General features: G+C 35.1%; 1 protein-coding gene across 1 annotated transcript in view; it reads left to right on the top strand.

The window, feature by feature from the left end:
* The window catches only part of PCLO (piccolo presynaptic cytomatrix protein), a 381,893-nt gene that overhangs the window by 255,265 nt on the left and 106,975 nt on the right, over positions 1-19,653 (top strand). The window contains 1 exon segment of the mRNA XM_040260713.1: positions 12,753-12,878. Within this exon segment, the coding sequence (XP_040116647.1) occupies positions 12,753-12,878 (126 nt within the window).

Consider the following 19,653-nt stretch of genomic DNA (forward strand, 5'->3'; position numbering starts at 1 on the left):
GTGTTCTTTTTTTTTTGGGGTGTTTTTTTTGGGCTTATGGTTTTTTTTTTTTTAATTTTGTTTTGCTAAAACAGAGTACAAAAAGGGATCAAAGTTAGGACCAGGTCATAAAAGGAATAAGAGTTACAGCCAGATCATATCAAATAATCCTGAATTTAATTTGATGGGTAATATGAGCACCAATGAAATCACTGAAGCTTCCTTTTTGAGATTATTTTTTAATGGTTTTGTCTGGTTCAAAGCTGAATTCTGAAAAAAATTTAACCATGATGAAATAAGGGGCCCAATAAATGACAGAAATGGACCTAACAGAAGCGAAGATATTAAGAAGAGGTGACTAGAATAAACAGAAGAACTGTACAGAAAAGATCTTCATGACCCAGATGATCACAATGGTGTGATCACTCACCTACAGCCAGACATCCTGGAATGTGAAGTCAAGTGGGCCTTAGGAAGCATCACTACAAACAAAGCTAGTGGAGGTGATAAAATTCCAGTTGAGCTAGTTCAAATCCTGAAAGATGATGCTGGGAAAGTGCTGCACTCAATATGCCAGCAAATTTGGAAAACTCAGCAGTGGCCACAGGACTGGAAAAGGTCAGTGTTCATTCCAATCCCAAAGAAAGGCAATAGCAAAGAATGTTCAAACTACCACACAGTTACATTCATCTCACACGCTAGCAAATTAATGCTTAAAATTCTCCAAGCCCCAGGCTTCAGCAATACAAGAATTGTGAACTTCCAGATGTTCAAGCTGGTTTTAGAAAAGGCAGAGGAACCAGAGATCAAATTGCTTAACATCTGCTGGATCATCAAAAAAGCAAGAGAGTTCCAGAAAAAAACATCTATATCTGCTCTATTGACTGTGCCAAAGCCTTTGACTGTGTGGATCACAATAAACTGTGGAAATTTTTGAAAGAGATGGGAATACCAGACCATCTGACCTGCCTCTTGAGAAATCTGTATGCAGGTCAGAAAGCAACAGTTAGAACTGGACATGGAACAACAAACTGGTTCCAAATAGGAAAAGGAGTATGTCAAGGTGATATATTGTCACCCTGCTTATTTAACTTATAGGCAGAGTACATCATGAGAAACGCTAGGCTGGAGGAAGCACAAGCTGGAATCAAGATTGCTGGGAGAAATACAAATAATCTCAGATATGCAGATGACACCACCCTTATGGCAGAAAGTAAGAAGAACTAAAGAGCCTCTTGATGAAAATGAAAGAGGATAGTGAAAAAGTTGGCTTAAAACTCAACATTTAGAAAACTAAGATCTTGGCATCCGGTCCCATCATTTCATGGCAAATAGATGGGAAAACAGTGGAAACTGACTTTATTTCAATGGCTGACTTTATTTATGGGGGGATTCCAAAATCACTGCAGATGGTGACTGCAGCTGTGAAATTAAAAGATGCATACTTCTTGGAAGGAAAGTTATGACCAACCTAGACAGCATATTAAAAAGCAGAGACATTACTTTGCTAACAAAGGTCCGTCTAGTCAAGGCTATGGTTTTTCCAGTGGTCAAGTATGGATGTAAGAGTTGGACTATAAAGAAAGCTGAGTGCCAAAGCATTGAGGCTTCTGAACTGTGGTGTTGGAGAAGACTCTTGAGAGTCCCTTGGACTGCAAGGAGATCCAACCAGTCCATTCTGAAGGAGATCAACCCTGGGATTTCTTTGGAAGGAATGATGCTAAAGCTGAAACTCCAGTACTTTGACCACCTCCTGGGAAGAGCTGACTCATTGGAAAAGACTCTGATGCTGGGAGGGATTAGGGGCAGGAAGAGAAGGGGACGACAGAGGATGAGATGGCTGGATGGCATCACTGACTCGATGGACGTGAGTGATGGACAGGGAGGCCTGGCGTGCTATGGTCCATGGGGTCACAAAGAGTTGGACACAACTGAGTGACTGCAGTGAACAGAGGCAAAAATGTGGTGAACTCTACTTCATGCAGGTAGATACATTGTAGGTAGCACACCCTTAACATGTCTCCTACATTGTTTAGGAACACTTAATGAGAAAACATTTTTGTTAAGGTCAGGTGTTTGAAAGTTAAGACACATGTCATTTGTTCTGTTTCTTGTGGAAAACCAAGAGAGTGTCCAGTGTCACTTTGAGAACGTGTGTTTTCCATCCTAAATGCTGCAAGTTCTCGGAAACTGAACAGATTCTAGCAAGCGGGTCTTGACCCCAAATTTCTCCCTTCCCATTCAGAATGGCTTTTTTCTCTTTTACTCTTATTAACTGTCCAAATATGTTGTAAATATATGATACAGTTTCTCATTGTAAGCCCCTCAAAGTGTCTTAGAAATAAACAGAGTATACAACTATAGGAAAAATCATATTTGAATAGAATCTCTTCTAAAATCATTTCTTCCTCATATATTTCAGTGAAAACTTGCATTCATTTCCTCAGTGACAAAGGAAGTATTTACTGTTGGACTAGTTCCTCATTCATATCATCACTTTTCCTGATATCTGTCAAGATAAATATTGCTTGTAGAAATGGGTTCCTCCCATTAAGTGACATTAATGGCTGTGCTTTTAACTGGGGATGGATGAACACATTTTTCTGTTTTTCTTAATAAATTAATAATTGATTCTGTAAGGAGAGGGTAAAGACATTCAAGATGTTTAACCTACAGGTTAAGGAGTGTAATTTGGTGATGTTAATACTAAATATAAGGATATATATATATAGCATATGATTTCATCTTGGAAAATGGATGATAAGAAATGAGATTCAATTAAAAGAGAAAAGATTTCTAGAATATTTTCTAAAATTATCTTCTATAATTTTTTTGACAATTAGAGTGATGAGCAAAGGTATAAAGAAAGAACAAGAATGTGGGACTCAGGAAGAAAAATGGGCTCTAACCTTGGTTGTTTTAGTTACTAGCCAACCTAGCCAAGTTTCTAACCTCCTGTACTCTCAGCTGCTTTGTCCTAAAATGGTATGGACAGTGCCTAACATGGAAAGTTATAGAGATGATTTAAAAATGCAAAGTAAGAGAAACTCTAGAAATGTTAATTACCTTTTCCCCTTCTATCCCTGAAGATGTTACTGAAGAGACTGAAAACAGGTAATATAACACATATAATATCAGTACAAAGTAGAAACACCAAATAGTGTTCATTAGTTCAAAGTTATATATTTTGAAACATACAACTAAAAGTTCCATAAATCTTATGCAGTAGAAAACTAGATAAAATAAAAGCAGCTCACTTTTTGTTTAAAGCACAATTTCAGAGGAATGTTTATCCTTAGTCTGGTCACCTAATAACATATTTATTCTTAATTTCAGGTAGCATTATAATAACAGTTTTTAAAAATAGAGTAATTAATATAACCAAAGTAATTATATTAAATAACTCTTTAGTAAAAAATATTCCCTAACATATACTGGATGGTAGAATCTGTTCAACTGTGTTGAATACCTCTTTTACTAAAGCATTGATTTTGATTAGACCAGGTTTAGCCTGTAGCACAAAAATACTCTGGACACCTGGATTTCATTTATAGTATCCCTAAAGTGACTTGGCAAATTCAGAACTTCTCTCTCCAAATCATTTTTCAACTACTTCCCCAAATAATGGTGATTATAATATAATTATGTTATCAGACCTGTGTATACATCATTCTTTGTAGATTTGCATATAAGAAATATAAGTATTAATATTATGTATTATTACATAATATTACATATCTATTCATTTAATAGATATATATGACATAGTAATACAAATGCTAAAATACAAAATGATAAAATCTTTAATACTGAAAAGGTAACAATTTCATCTTTGTAATGGCTGATAAAGGTATAAATAAGTCATAGACATTTATGCATCAATAGAAAAATAGAAACCATAGTGACAAAACAAGCAGAGCCTTTCCAAAGTGATCACTTATAGCTTCAGATTAAATGCTATTTAAGACATACGCATTACCATATGTAGATGATCTAGTGGGAAGTTGCTGTATAACACCGGGAGCTCAACCGCATATTCTGTTACAACCTGTAGGGGTGGGATGGAGGGTGGTGGGAAGGTTCAAGAGGGAAGGGATATATGTATACTTACAGCCAATTCACCCATCACTTCATGGGAAATAGATGGGGAAACAGTGGAAACAATGTCAGACTTTATTTTGGGGGGCTCCAGAATCACTGCAGATGGTGATTGCAGCCATGAAATTAAAAGACACTTACTCCTTGGAAGGAAAGTTATGACCAACCTAGATAGCATATTCAAAAGCAGAGACATTACTTTGCCAACAAAGGCCCTCTAGTCAAGGCTATGGTTTCTCCTGTGGTCATGTATGGATGTGAGAGTTGGGCTGTGAAGAAAGCTGAGCGCTGAAGAATTGATGTGTTTGAACTGTGGTGTTAGAGAAGACTCTTGAGAGTCCCTTGGACTGCAAGGAGATCCAACCAGTCCATTCTGAAGGAGATGAGTCCTGGGTGTTCTTTGGAAGGAATGATTCTAAAGCTGAAACTCCAATATTTTGGCCACCTCCTGCGAAGAGTTGACTCATTGGAAAATACTCTGATGCTGGGAGGGATTGGGGCAGGAGGAGAAGGGGACGACAGAGGATGAAATGGCTTGATGGCATCACCGACTGGATGGACATGAGTTTGGGTGAACTCTGGGAGTTGGTGATGGACAGGGAGGCTTGGCGTGCTGCAATTCATTGGGTCGCAAAGAGTTGGACACGACTGAGCGACTGAATGAACTGAACAGCTAATTCACAGTGTTGTATGGCTGAAACCAACACAACATTGTAAAGCAATTATCCTCCAATTAAAAATAAATTTAGAAACATTAAATGCTGCCATTTAATCCACAAGCTGCCTAAACCCAAAATGTTTCCTCTCCTCGGTATTGACTGACAGGTACTGACTCTCCAACAATGTTTACATCCTGGTAGTTTCTCCTTTTAATGGCCTAATTGTAAGGTCTCTCTTCACTCTCCCCTCTGCAACTGAATGAGAAAGGGAAGGGCTATGTATGCAGCTCCCCAACCCATCCTTTTTCATCCCACACTGGGTTCCATGGCCCTAGCCTAACAGGAGATTGATCTCTAACCCATTCATTTGGAGTGTGGACTCCACTCTAGCATTACCGTATATTAGGTGTTGTCTTGAGCAGTTAACCTCACAAAGTCTTATTTTATTCATGTAGAATAGAGGGTTTCCTTTTTGTTATTTTTAATTTTAAGATTCATTGTGTTAATATAATGTTACAGACATTTTCCAAGAACAGAGTACAATACAAATCTATTATTTTTAAGATCACTGTAACTGATGCATTAGCCCTCATTTTAGTTCAGTCGCTCAATCACGTCCGACTTTTTGTGACACCATGGACCGCAGCATGACAGGCATTAAGCCCTATGTAGAGAAAATTAGACAGTTCAAAGTTTCAAAACTGAAAATTAGACACTTCAGTTTTCATCCATTCATGATTCATTCATTTACAAATTTAGTGTAGCCTAGATGCCATGTACTTGCTACACACATTATACTAGAATCCCAGCGATGCAGAACTGATACACAGAGCTCTTCCTCTTCATTTATGAAGGGCAACAGGTTTTCTGTTCATAGCCTATTTTCCCTTCATCTCCCACCCTCTATCGCTGCTCAATCACTGTGGTAAAGTACTATAAACAACTATTCCACTGGTTTTGCTGCCAAGATAATATCCCTATATATTGTGTGCATAGAAAACTCAGAATGCAGCTTTCATCTTGGTATTAATTTCTGTTGATGAATAACAGGTTCAGTTCAGTTCAGTTCAGTTGCTCAGTCGTGTTTGACTCTTTGCGACCCCATGAATCACAGCACGCCAGGCCTCCCTGTCCATCACCAACTCCCAGAGTTCACTCAGACTCGCATCCATCGAGTCAGTGATGCCATCCAGCCATCTCATCCTCGGTCATCCCCTTCTTCTCCTGCCCCCAGTCCCTCCCAGCATCAGAGTCTTTTCCAATGAGTCAACTCTTCACAGGAGGTGGCCAAAGTACTGGAGTTTCAGCTTTAGCATCATTCCTTCCAAAGAACACCCAGGACTCATCTCCTTTAGAATGGACTGGTTGGATCTCCTTGCAGTCCAAGGGATTCTCAAGAGTCTTCTCCAACACCACAGTTCAAAAGCATCAGTTCTTCGGTGCTCAGCTTTCTTCACAGTCCAATTCTCACATCCATACATGACTACTGGAAAAACCATAGCCTTGACTAGACGGACCCCAGTCGCAAAGTAATGTCTCTGCTTTTGAATATACTATCTAGGTTGGTCATAACTTTCCTTCCAAGGAGTAAGCGTCTTTTAATTTCATGGCTGCAATCACCATCTGCAGTGATTTTGGAGCCCAAAATAATAAACTCTAACACTGTTTCCCCATCTATTTCCCATGAAGTGATGGGACCAGATGCCATGATCTTCGTTTTCTGAATGTTGAGCTTTAAGCCAACTTTTTCACTCTCCTCTTTTACTTTCATCAAGTGGCTTTTTAGTTCCTCTTCACTTTCTGCCATAAGCGTGGTGTCATCTGCATATCTGAGGTTATTGATATTTCTCCCGGCAATCTTGATTCTAGCTTGTGTTTCTTCCAGCCCAGCATTTCTCATGATGTACTCTGCGTATAAGTTAAATTAGCAGGGTGACAATATATAGCCTTGACGTACTCCTTTTCCTATTTGGAACCAGTCTGTTGTTCCATGTCCAGTTCTAACTGTTGCTTCCTGGCCTGCATACAGATTTCTCAAGAAGCAGGTTAGGTGGTCTGGTATTCCCATCTCTCTCAGAATTTTCCAGTTTATTGTGATCCACACAGTCAAAGGCTTTGGCATAGTCAATAAAGCAGAAATAGACAGGTTACCACAAATTTAATGACTTAAAACAACACACATTTAGTACTGAATGTTTTTGTAGTTCAAGGATCTCAAGCATGGCTTAACTAGGTCCCCTGATAAGAAACTCACATAGCTGCAAACTGTGTGTTGTCTGGGAAGGCAGTCATCATGATAATTCTGTTTAACATTCATCACCAGACATAGTTACAAAATTTTTTTCTTGTGATAAAAACTTAAGATCTACTCTCAGCAACTATCAAACATGTAAGCTAAAATAAAGAAAAAAAAACTCTGTGTGAATGAAATGCCCATTTATGATGTGGAAGTCCTGAAAATTTTCTTGGTGAAAATTATTTCTGAAGCATTTCAGAAAGAGGAAATCCTATACCCTCTTAGTAAAAATACTTTATCAATTCATACATCATCTGACATTTGAAAGATGTTGCTTAACAAACTCAGAATACCAGTGTCTTTTGACGTATTGTTATTGTTGTTTAATCGCTCAGTCATGTCCAACTCCTGCAAAGCTCCTCTGTCCATGGGATTTCCCAGGCAAGAATACTGGAGTGGGTTGCCATTTCCTTCTGCAGAGGATCTTCCCAATCCAGGTATCAAACCTGGGTCTCTAAAGTGCATTCATTACCACTGTGCCACTTTTGACTTATATCCATGACTTATCTTCCTTATTTCCTTCCCATGCCAATGGCCATTTCAGTCCTCTGGCAGGCCAACTTGGACCTATCTCATCCAGGACGGTCTAAGTGTGAATAGCATTTTATACATACTTTGAAGCCCATGCAACATTTTTACCTTAATATTATTCAAATTAGAAAAAGACAAGTGGTGAACTTTTGTTCATAGAAATGTGAAATACAATATTCACTTCAAATTCTTTATGAATCTTTACATATTTAAAAGTAGAGAAGAAGACTTTATACAGTAATTGGCTGAATTTTTTAAAAAGTCAATAGTTGAAGAGCTGAGTTTGTAATTTGCATGTCCAGACTTACAGTTGGATTATATTTGGCATGAATGAATATGGTGTTTCCATTTTGAATTTTCTGGAAACAGTCAAGTATGGATTGCTAATAATGCAATTGATGAGCTTTGTTGTGTTTTTAGAAATGTTTTCTTATAATGAACAAAAGTAAGTAAAGTTAAAGAACAAATAGTGAAATATTCTTTAGGTCTTTGTTTTCCAATGTTAATGAATTAACATAGCATTTGATAAGATGCAAAGGAAATCATTATGTAATCATATGAAATCATTATGTAATCATATGTAATAATTATGAAATCATTAATGTAATTTGGTTTTCCTAAATATTTTCTTGGATAATTTGTAACAGTAGGTACAACAGCCTTATGCAAGAGTATAATTAAGATGAACTATAAAAATAGATTTAATTGAACTATGCTTTGTGTATTTTTCATTATCCTTAGTACATCATTAGCCTTGATTATTTTTTGTTTTTGTTGTTCAGTCACTAAGGCATGTCCAACTCTTTGTAACCCTGTGAACTGCAGCACACCAGGCTTCTCTGTCCATTATTATCTCCCTGAGTTGCAAACTCATGTCCATTGAGTCAGTGATGCCATCCAACCATCTCATCCTCTGTCACCCCCTTCTCCTTTTGCCCTCAATTTTTCCTGGCATCAGAGTATTTTCCGATGAGTCAGATCTTCACATCAGGTGCCCAAAGTATAGGAGCTTCAGCTTCAGCATCTGTCTTCCAAAGAATATATTCATATTAATATAGACAATATATTAATAAGACAATCTTTCTTCTTCAGCCGAACTAATTATATGACTAAACTAAGCAGTATATCTTTGTTTTGTAATAACTTTATTATGAATAATAAATTATTGATTTAAAGACTACTGTTCATAAGATAGATGTTCATTGATGAAAATTTTCTTTTTCCTTGATGTTTAAATGTAGCACATGATAGTAATGAAATTAAACAAGTATTGTAATTTTGCCCTCATTCAGTACTCTAATTATAACATCATGATATTTTCATGTTATTTAATAATGGAAATGAAAACATTTTTATAATACCTTAAATATCAGAGCATTTAATGTAACTTGATAAACATATAAAAGTAAAGTAGATTTAAACTGCAAATTTAAATTCAAATGTGAGGATGTTTCCTTAGTATGCCCATGTTTATTTTATGTACAGCTTACTTTTTCTATTTTTTCATTCAATTTATTGAGGTATAATGGGCTTACAACATTATAAGATATTTAAGGTTTACACCATGGTGATTTATGAATACATTGTGTTGTGGTTGCTTATAGATTTCCCTTTAAAAAGTTCTTAACCACATTTATGCTTATATGTTATAAAATTACTGTAACTTTTGATGATCTCTTTTATTAAAGCTCCTATGTTCTTTACAGTAATTGTTGGCCTCTCTTCTCTGCAATACTGTGAACTAAAGAGCAAAACCAGTGTACTTTCATGCTTCTGAGGAAAAATTTTAGCAATGTTTCTAGATGGAATAGAAACAGAGAGGGAAATAATTTTATGTTGTTAAAAATGTGTAAAAGTTAAAACCAATAGTATCACTTATCAAGGACCACTTAGATTTAAGCATTTCAGTTAAAAACTAATTTTACCTCTTAGGCTTATCAAATTTTTTATTGACATTCTGCTTTTTAAATTTGACCTGATGTGTTTTATTTTTATGGAAGTGTTTTTGTTTGTTCTGTCTATGTTCATAAAATATCAAAGTATAACCATAGAAATGGTAAATAAAAATATCTAGATTTACATTCTTATAAATTATATAAATTAAATTCATACTCATGGCATCCAAATTAGGATACAAGCAACTACTGTAAAATAAACAAATGTTTTCCTTTAGGTCTTTTTATTTTCTAACTTGCTTTTCTTTCACAAACTTTTAATATTTCTATGTTACTTTATTGTGTACATGAAAATCAGTAGCAATCAACACAGCAGGATCAACAAGAAGAAAAGTAACTTTTGAAAATTTGCTATGTATTAGAAGCGGTTTCTATGTACACTGAACCTTGAACAATATGCATTTGATCTTCATAGGTTCATTTAAATGGAGATTTTTTTTCAATAGTAAATATATAATGCTACACAATCCACAGCTGGTTGAATCCAGGGATATGGAACTGAGACACAGAGAAACCTTGTATAGAAAGGGCTGAGTATAAATTTATGAGGATTTTCAACTGCACAGAGGGTCAACACCTCAACCCCCAGGTTGTGGAAGGGTCAACTGTCTATCAAATCTCATTTTTCACAGTATTTTCATGGCTATGTATCACTCCCATTTTACCAAAGACACTGATTTGTAAAGTATATTTAGAAAGTGTCAAATTCATTAGCGTGAAACTGTATTTTACAAAATTAAATAATTATTGTGGATATAGTTGTCAGTTCCTATTACAGATCCTTTACTACAAAATTTTAGAATGTACTCTGTCACTAAAAATCAAATGGCACTAAGAACCCAACTACTTATCTTCAAGACAATGTCATTTTTCAAAATGAAAACATAATCAGTTTTTTTTAAGTAGTCACATATTAATTAATAGATTCTGAAATTCTACTTTTTAGCTATACCTTTACAAGGTATAACAATTCTGTTTGTAGTTTCTAAGCATATGGCTGTACCATATTCTATATAGTACAGACTTATTTTTATGAAGTATTTATATGATAATTTTTTTCCATTTTTAATTTAAATATATTTTTTAAAATTTTACAGTGTTGTGTTGGTTTCTTCCATACAACAGTTTTAAGCTTAAAAAGAAATAAGAGTAGTGCCATGAGCACTTTACTACACCCTACTATTCTCTGCTATCATCTAGCATAAATATTGATATAAAACTTGGTCTTAAAAATATGCCTTTACACTAAAGAAATCTCATCAATCATCTTTTGGGATCCCAGACTGACCATGTTTTAAAATTGATATGGATATATTGACCACATTAGAAATATTCAGTGTATGTATTTGTTTTATGAAATATTTAACAAGTGATGAATTGCAACTTGTGAGTGAGTCAACCATGAAAAATAAAGCCAAGCCTTAGATTAAGAATGTTTTTATTTTTTTTGGACAAATTCCATAGGAAAATCCTTTAAATATGACCAGCTATTTTTAAATTCTCATTTTGTAATTTCTAAAATGGCTTAACACTATATATATACACACATATATATAAAGTAATTGAATAAATAGTGGCTAATAACTTTTCTTCATCTTCTGCTCTTTCTGAGTCTAATCTAATGTCTTATTGTAGAATCAGTCCTGGTGAATCTTTAAATGCTAATGTCTAAGAAATCAACTTTTGTTGAGACTGAAAGTCATGCAGAATACCTGCTCTATGTCATATAGTGACTGCTAGTCTTCACTGATCGAGTTATGTTCAGTTTGGATCATCAATTAGTCTCTAAGAACAGGAACACTGAGCTAAGAGACTTGTGGCAGAAAAGCTCCACAAGCGGGTCCACAGAGAGCTAGTGCCTTATTTAACTCTCACCCTTGGCCACCCTTTGTAAAAACATGCATTTAATTTGTTTTGGTTTTGTTTGGAGGCTAAATCTTCAGAACACTTGCTCTGGTGTAAGAGCAGGTCTTGGGATGAGAGTGTGGAGTGGGGCACTAGAGGAAACAAGGGAGAGTGGGAGGGGGGAGAGGGGAGGAAGGATGAAAGGGAGGGAGGAGGGAGGAAGAATAGGAAAGAGTAAATTCATTTGGAAGTATCATCTCACCTGGAAATAAACAGTATTTTACCAAAATACAGTCCTACTAGATAAATAAAGAAGCAGTCCATAACTCAGCTACTGCTTGTTGAATGTTTGAATTGTGTTGATGCTAACTAGAGGGATTCTTTTTGAGGAGTTAAGTAGGAAAGTACAGGATTTGGAAGAGACCTAGCTTTTAATTTTAGAGATTTTGAAAGAGTTGGAAATGGTACTTCAATCACTGAATGAAATGTTTAATTAATTGTGTCTTCAGTAAAGGAGAATTCTGCTTTCTTTTAGTGCTTTCATTTTAAAATCTTCTTGACATTTGTAATAAAAATATATGTGGAGCTGTATACACTAGCTGTTTTTTAGCTTACTCTTTGAAAATAAACTTAAAATGTCAACAGTTTATTTGATTCAGTTAGATCTCTCATAATAATCATCACTTCTCAGCCTTTTGGCTAAGATCAAGTATAGTGTGTAGATTTCTCATAATAATCATTTTCCATCTTTCATCTGCATCGCTAATATAGAATAATCTATTCTGTGGAATAAGGAACAGTTTACCAAGTTGCTCATCAGTAAAGAATGCTTTTATTATCCCTGTATTAAGTGCCATATTAATGCACAAACAATATCAGTTAGTTTCTGAATTAAGGCTGAAATGTGAATAATAATTCATAAGTTATGATCATATTTTCACTTTATCAGTTGCAGTCATTTATTTCTTCTCAGTTTATGATAGCCATTACTTTCTTTTTGTAAGTTAAATGTTCATCAATTTCATAAATGAATTTTTCTCTCTGAAATTATTTATACTGGGAACATCGTCATATAAAATTCTTACAACATATATGATCAAAATGGACAAAACTTTATTATATTATTGAATATGGCTGAAATAAAAAATAAAAATTATTTGTTAATGTCAGATTAATCATTATTGATCCTACCAAGATGTCAGATAATTCTTTCCTATCAACTACTATGAAATCATAACATTGTTCTTTTGGTTATCAGTGTCAAGTTACAATATTCATTTGGGGTTAACTTCTACATATCAGAACCCATTTTTTCTACACCTTATCACTTGTGATAACTGTTGTCTTTTCTTAACTTATTGCTAATAATTTGCTAACTTTTCAATACAGGTAACGGATTAGGAATTAGAATTGTGGGTGGTAAAGAAATCCCTGGATATAGCGGAGAAATTGGAGCCTATATTGCCAAGATTCTTCCTGGGGGAAGTGCCGAACAGACAGGGAAACTTGTGGAAGGTAAGAAGAAGGATTTCAGAGTAAATTAAAATGAATGTGCTCATATTAAACGTATCTTAATTTGATCTGAAAGTTTTCTCTTCTTTTACTGTCTAGGAAATCCTCTCCTTGTGGTTAAAGGTGACATTGTGGTATAGTAAAGGAAGATATGTCCACCACTGTATTCATTTTATTTTCAATTGCGTTGTCCTTTTGCCTTTTGCATTGCGGAGTATCTTGTTTAAGAAACAGTAATTAGTCAAGATTTTTTTACTGACTGGGACAATATACTTTTAAAAAAATACTTTGATTAAAGGGACTAGTAATTCATAAACACCAAAAAAATCATATTGAAATCAGTGCCATAAAAACATCAGATGATTTGGTACCTGCTAGGTCAGGTCAACAAACTGTGGATGACCCACAGGCCAAATCCATCTGCTGCTTGCTTCTGTAAGCATCGTTTTATTGGAACACAGCAAGGATTGTTAATTTACATGTTGAACATGAGTATTTCCCACTGCACAAACAGTACTGCATTCACAGCAAACTATATGATTTGCAAAGCCTAAATATATTCTCTCTGACCCTTTAGAGAAAAAAAATTGTCAAATCCTATGTTAGGTACTATTCTATTCAACTTATTACATCATAAGTATTAAAATAATGAACTTTACAAGTGAATATACTGGGCCATAAAATGATCTTACTTTCAATTTCAGTAAAATGTTACCTTGAGTCTGAAGATGATGTGGTCATTTACATTTTCAAAAATCCAACATAGGGATAGCTTACAAGATTTCAGTGATACTGTTTATCTTGAATATTTTTATCATAAAGCAATTGTTTTACAGTAAATCATTTTTTTTGTTTTTATCCTAAATTAGATGCTTATTTAGAAAGTGTTTAGCTGTCACTTCATAGTTTAATGTTGCCTGTTATTGTTTAAAACTTAATCATGTTAAAATTATTCACTGCCATGGTCTTAAATATACTGGAACCTACCAAAAAGTCCCTGGATATTCTGACAGACTATTAGAATAAACACAGACTTGAGGCAGTATTTATTTATCACAGTGTTCTGCAGAAACCAGCTTGACCAACCCACTGCGAGAAGCTTCGCACATCTCTTCCCAGCTTCCTTTTGAGTGTCATCCTGTTGTTAGCTTAAATTGGCCATGGTGAGGCTATTTAAACATGAAAAGAGACAAATGCTATAAATCAGACCTTTTTGTTCATTTAGTTGCTTGTTGATTTTCAGAAAGCTGGTTTACCAGGATATTGCCAAATATATAACTGAAAGGATATTATTAAAAATATTCTAATTATATTCATACAACAGGAAAAATTGGGAGGGCTAGCTAAATGAAAGAGAAGACTATATGAATCAAAACATAACCATTATGAACAAACACTGGATCTGCATGAATTTTCAATGACTATAATCCTGTCATGCCTAATACTTCTCTCTTGGTATTACAGTCTATGTAAGATACAAAGATTGAGGCCCATTTGTAAGTATGGGCATGATATGTTACTTTCAGATTGCATACTTCAGAAAGAAATGAATATGCTATTTTTCTTTTAGAATAAAATTTGCAGCTTAGTAACTGTGCCTAATATAGTTTGACAAAGATACTTGGATAATTTAAAGATAAAATTTCATAACCTTCTTTGTCTTTACAACATGAAAATCACCAAATGCTACAACATGAAAATCACCAAATGCTACAAATCAGGATGATTTTTAAGTACAGTTTCAATGAAGTACTCTATGATGAAGTGACTCTCTTTGTATTTGGTAGCTTATGTGGCTATTTTTAAATTCATGCACGTAAATTAAAAATAGATGTAATGCAAACTCATTCAAGAAAGAAGACTGAAATGAGCCTAAAATTACATTTGTGATTTTATAAACTCAGAGACTGCCATTAAAGTCCTCATCTATTTTTAGAACTGAGAGTTTTGCAGGTTGTTTCATTTGTTTAAGTGGGAACTCATTAAAAGCTATGTGCATATGGCTGGGGATTCCCTACTGGCTCAGAAAAGAATCTGCCTGCAAGGCAAGAGACCTGGGTTTGATCCCTGGGTCAGGAAGATCCCCTATGACTTAATATTTTACTTTTATTAATTGTATTATATATTAATTCTCCCAAAGTTTTGCCAAGGTGCCAAGCCAGGCCTTTCTGAGTATAAATTCTCTGATTAGAGTTCAGTTTTTGCATAACTCATAGCCATAATTTGCTACTTATGATTTCCAGATTTACTTTTTTTTCTTATAAAACATAAATCTTTAATACAGTTCTTGGTAGTATTTCTATTAGATTCATGATGATATTGGATTGGCAAAAAAGTTTGCGTTTTTCCATTAGATGTTATGGGAAAACAAATGAACTTTCTGGCCAACCTAATATCTTAACTGTCAAAATAGATACTGTATTTGAAACATTAAATATTTTGAGGAGTGATTTTGACATATGAAGGGATTCCCTGGTGGCTCAGATGGTAAAGAATCTGCCTGCAATGCAGGAGAGCTGGCTTCAGTCAGAGTTGGAAAGATCCCCTGGAGAAGGGAATGGCTACCCACTCCAATATTCTTATCTGGAGAATTCCGTGGACATAGGAGCCCTAGCGGGCTATAGTCTGTGGGGTCACAAAGAGTTTGACATGACTGATGACTATACTTTCACTTCTGACATAGGATAAGTCATTTACTTTCTCCTATCCAAAGCTATACCTGTGTTCTGTGCCACCAGGCTAAAATGATAAAGATTCAATTGTTGTTGGTTTTTTTTTTTTTTCAGTCTACAAATGAACTGATTAGAAGGCTATCAGTTCAAGTTAGTATCTACAGACTTCCTTTGTTGGACCAGTATATTTTCTGACGTTATTATGTGTGCAGGTGCTCAGTGCCATCTGAATCTTTATGACCCCATGGACTGCAGCCCACCAGCCTCCTCTGTTCATGAGACTTTCCAGGCAAGAATACTAGAGTGGGTTGGCATTTCCCTCTCCAGGGAATCTTTCCAATCCAGGGATTGAACCTGCATCTCTTGCGTCTTCTGCATTGGCAGGCAAATCCTTTACTACCAGCACCACCTGGGATGCCCCTATAATTTGTTTTGTCTACAATTATGTGTTTCATTCATATGTGATATCCTTAGGGAACTGAGCCTAAAGCTGGAATAGATGATCAAAAAATTTCAGAGCAGTAGATTCATTGAAACAGTACTCTGATTTTCATGCCTGATGTGAAATATTATAATAATACCAATTCTCTATCACTGGAGTTTGGGATTTTTTTTATTTTAAAAATTGTGTTCATGAATGTTAATTTTTTTAAGTTTATTTATTGAAAATATTGAATTTGGTTAATTTGCCACAGTTTGAAGTTAATTCTTTCCTAAGGACTATTATATGTGTATATGTGTGTGTGAGTATGTATGCATAAATAGATGGATGAAATGTTTTTTGTGATTATGTAATTTAGTTTCTCCATTTTTATGATGAATTCCAGGTGGACATAGGAATTGATTTGATCTCTTCCTGATATGTCTATCTTTTACATTCTGTATACAGAAGTATATAGACAGTCTTTGTAACTCAAAATTGTCTTCCAGTTGATTAAAAATGTAAATGACAATTGATTGACTATAGAATTTTTAGACTGTACTTTTTACCACTCTAAAATATAAAGCTACTGTTCACAGTTTAACTGTCTAATGTTTTCTCTAAATTTGGTCATTTTTCCTATCATAAGTTTTTCAGACTTTTCATGGTTTGACATGTTAATGACACTCAGTGGCGTGGACTTTGTGTTGATTTTTCAAATCTCCTCTACTTTATTCTCTGAACTTATGCATTTAAAACATACTGATGGATGATGTAGATCTCTTAATGTTCATATTCTGAAAGTACCCACTTATGTAACTAAATTATTAAATGGAAGAGAAAAAAGTAACCCTAGTATATTTTCTGAATCACTACTCTGTTTATTTCTTTGAAAAAAAGATTTTGATTCAACCTCTTTTAAAAAATCTTTCTGAACAAGGTTGTCTATCATGTTAAATAATGTAAGAGAATTTTATAGAATCCTGAGAATTAGCAATAGTTTTATTGCAAAATACCTAGGCTATATTCAAGAAATTAGTTTTAAAACACTCCTAATATTACCTCGTGTGCCTTAAAATGTAAAAAAAAAAAAAGTGCAATAGAAAATATTCCTTTAATTTAAATGTCCTGAACCAATATTTTAGTCTACAGTAGTTTTCTGAAAGAACTCAGGCAGTCAGGTACTTGAAGGATCCTAATCATTCAAAATCTTAAAATTTATCTCCCAGAAACATTTAGTAAACATTCTTAACAACTACTAGACAAAGAATGATCTTTTTCTGCCTATTATCCTGATTTTTCTCACATAAGTTCAGTCTTTGTTCTGTTGAGAAAATGAAGACAAAAGATCTGGCAGATTAAATTACAAATCTAATTAAGTTTCTAGAGTGCCAGATTTGCTATTTGCTTTAAGATTAAAATGTTAACAGTTTTAGATCAACAATGTTGGAGCCGTGAAATGCTCACCAGTATTGGGTTTTAGATAGTGTGTAGTTTTCTAATTTTGGCCTTTTTTTTAAATTTGAGGATAAATGCTTTACAATATGCTGGTTTCTGCAGTAAAACTATGAGAATGAGTCCTAATTCAGGCATACCCAGGCGTGCACACACACACACACACACAGACACACACACACACAGACACACACACACACACACACACTTATCCCCTCCCTATTGAGCTGCCCTCCCTGGTCCTTCCTACCCCTCTCCCCCTCCTTCCCCACCCCTCCAGGCTATCACAAGACACTAGGCTGGGCTCCACACGTTATATAGCAGCTTCCCACTAGTTATCTGTTTTACATACAATAGAGTATATATATCAATGCCACTTTCTCTGTTTCTCTACCCTCTCCTTTCCCCCGGGCTTCCCTTGTGGCTCAGCTGGTAAAGAATCCACCTGCAATGCTGCAGACCTGGGTTCAATCCCTGGGTTGGGAAGATCCCCTGGAGCAGGGAATGACTACCTGCTGTGTCCACAAGTTCATTCTCTTCATCTGCATCTCCATTTCTTCCCTGCATATAGGTTCATGATATTGTTTCTTTTTTAAATTAAATTGAGCACTTAAAAGTATACTAAATATATGGACTTTGAAAGTATATTTATAACTTGCCACTTCCATTTTATATCTCTATCCTTAGGCAAGTGATTATAAACCTTTTGTATATTAAATAACAACACAAAGTTCCATATACTCAACACTATGATTAACAGCCTCAAAGAATTAGAGGCTTCTTCAGTAATAAACTTTCTTTTCTGTAGGCTATTTTACCTATTGAAACCTACATATCATTGCAGTTTTAGGAAGTTTTGAACTCATGCCATGATTTAAAAATAACATTTTCTTTAAAAATAACTCTTAGAGAATAGCAAGGAAAAATAAGAAAGCCTTCTTAAGTGAACAATGCAAAAAGTAGAAGGAAACGATAGAATGGGAAAGCCTAGAGATCTCTTCAAGAAAATTGGAGAGAACAAGGGAACATTTCATGCAAAGATGAGCACAATAAAGGACAGACATGGCAAGGACCTAACAGAAACAGAAGAGATTAAGAGAGGTAGCAGTAATACACAAAACTATACCAAAAAGTTCTCAATGACCCAGATAACTGTGATGGTGTGGTTACTCACCTAGAGCCAGACATCTGGAGTGTGAAGTCAAGTGGGCCTTAGGAAGCATCACTACGAATAAAGCTAGCAGAGGTGATGGAATTCCAGCTGAGCTACTTCATATCCTAAAAGATGATGCTGTTAATGGGCTACACTCAATATGCCAGTAAATTTGGAAAACTCAGCAATAGCCACAGGACTTTAAAAGTTCAGTTTTCATTCCAATCCCAAGGAAAGGCAATGCCAAAGAATGTTCAAACTACCATGCAATTGGACTTATTCCATATGCTAGCAAAGTAATGCTCAAAGTCTTTCAAGCTAGGCTTTGCTTCAATAGTATATGAACTAAGAACTTCCAGATGTACAAGCTGGATTTAGAAAGGGCAGAGGAAAAAAAAAAAAAAAGAAAGGGCAGAGGAACCAGAGATCAACTTGCATTATCTGCTGGATCATAGGAAAAACAAGAAAATTCCAAAAAATGTCTACTTCTGCTATATTAACTATGCTAAAGCCTTTGACTGTGTAGATAACAACAAACTGTGGAAAATTCTAAAAGAAATGGAAATACCAAACCACCTTACCTGCCTCTTAAGAAACCTGTATGCAGGTCAAGCAACAGTTAGAACCAGACATGTAACAATGGACTGGTTCCAGATTGGGAAAGGAGTACATCAAGGCTGTATATTGTCACACTGCTTGTTTGACTTCTGTGCAGAATACATCATGTTCCAGATTGGGAAAGGAGTACATCAAGGCTGCATATTGTCACACTACTTGTTTGAACTTCTGTGCAGAATGCAAGACTCACAAGCTGGAATCAAGCTTGGGAGAAATACCATCAACCTCAGATAATCAGATGATACTACTCTAATGACAGAAAGCAAAGAGGAACTAAAGAGTTTCTTGATGAGGGTGAAAGAGGAGACTGAAAAAGCTGGCTTAAAATTCAGTGTTTAAAAAACTAAAATCATGATTCCTCTAACATCATGGCAAACAGATGGGAAAACAGTGGAAACAGTGACAGATTTAATTTTCTTGGGCTCCAGAATCACTACAGATTGTGACTACAGCCACTAA

This window comes from Oryx dammah, unplaced genomic scaffold, assembly GCF_014754425.2.
Source record: "Oryx dammah isolate SB20612 unplaced genomic scaffold, SCBI_Odam_1.1 HiC_scaffold_18, whole genome shotgun sequence".
In the NCBI taxonomy this organism is placed as follows: Eukaryota; Metazoa; Chordata; class Mammalia; order Artiodactyla; family Bovidae; genus Oryx; species Oryx dammah.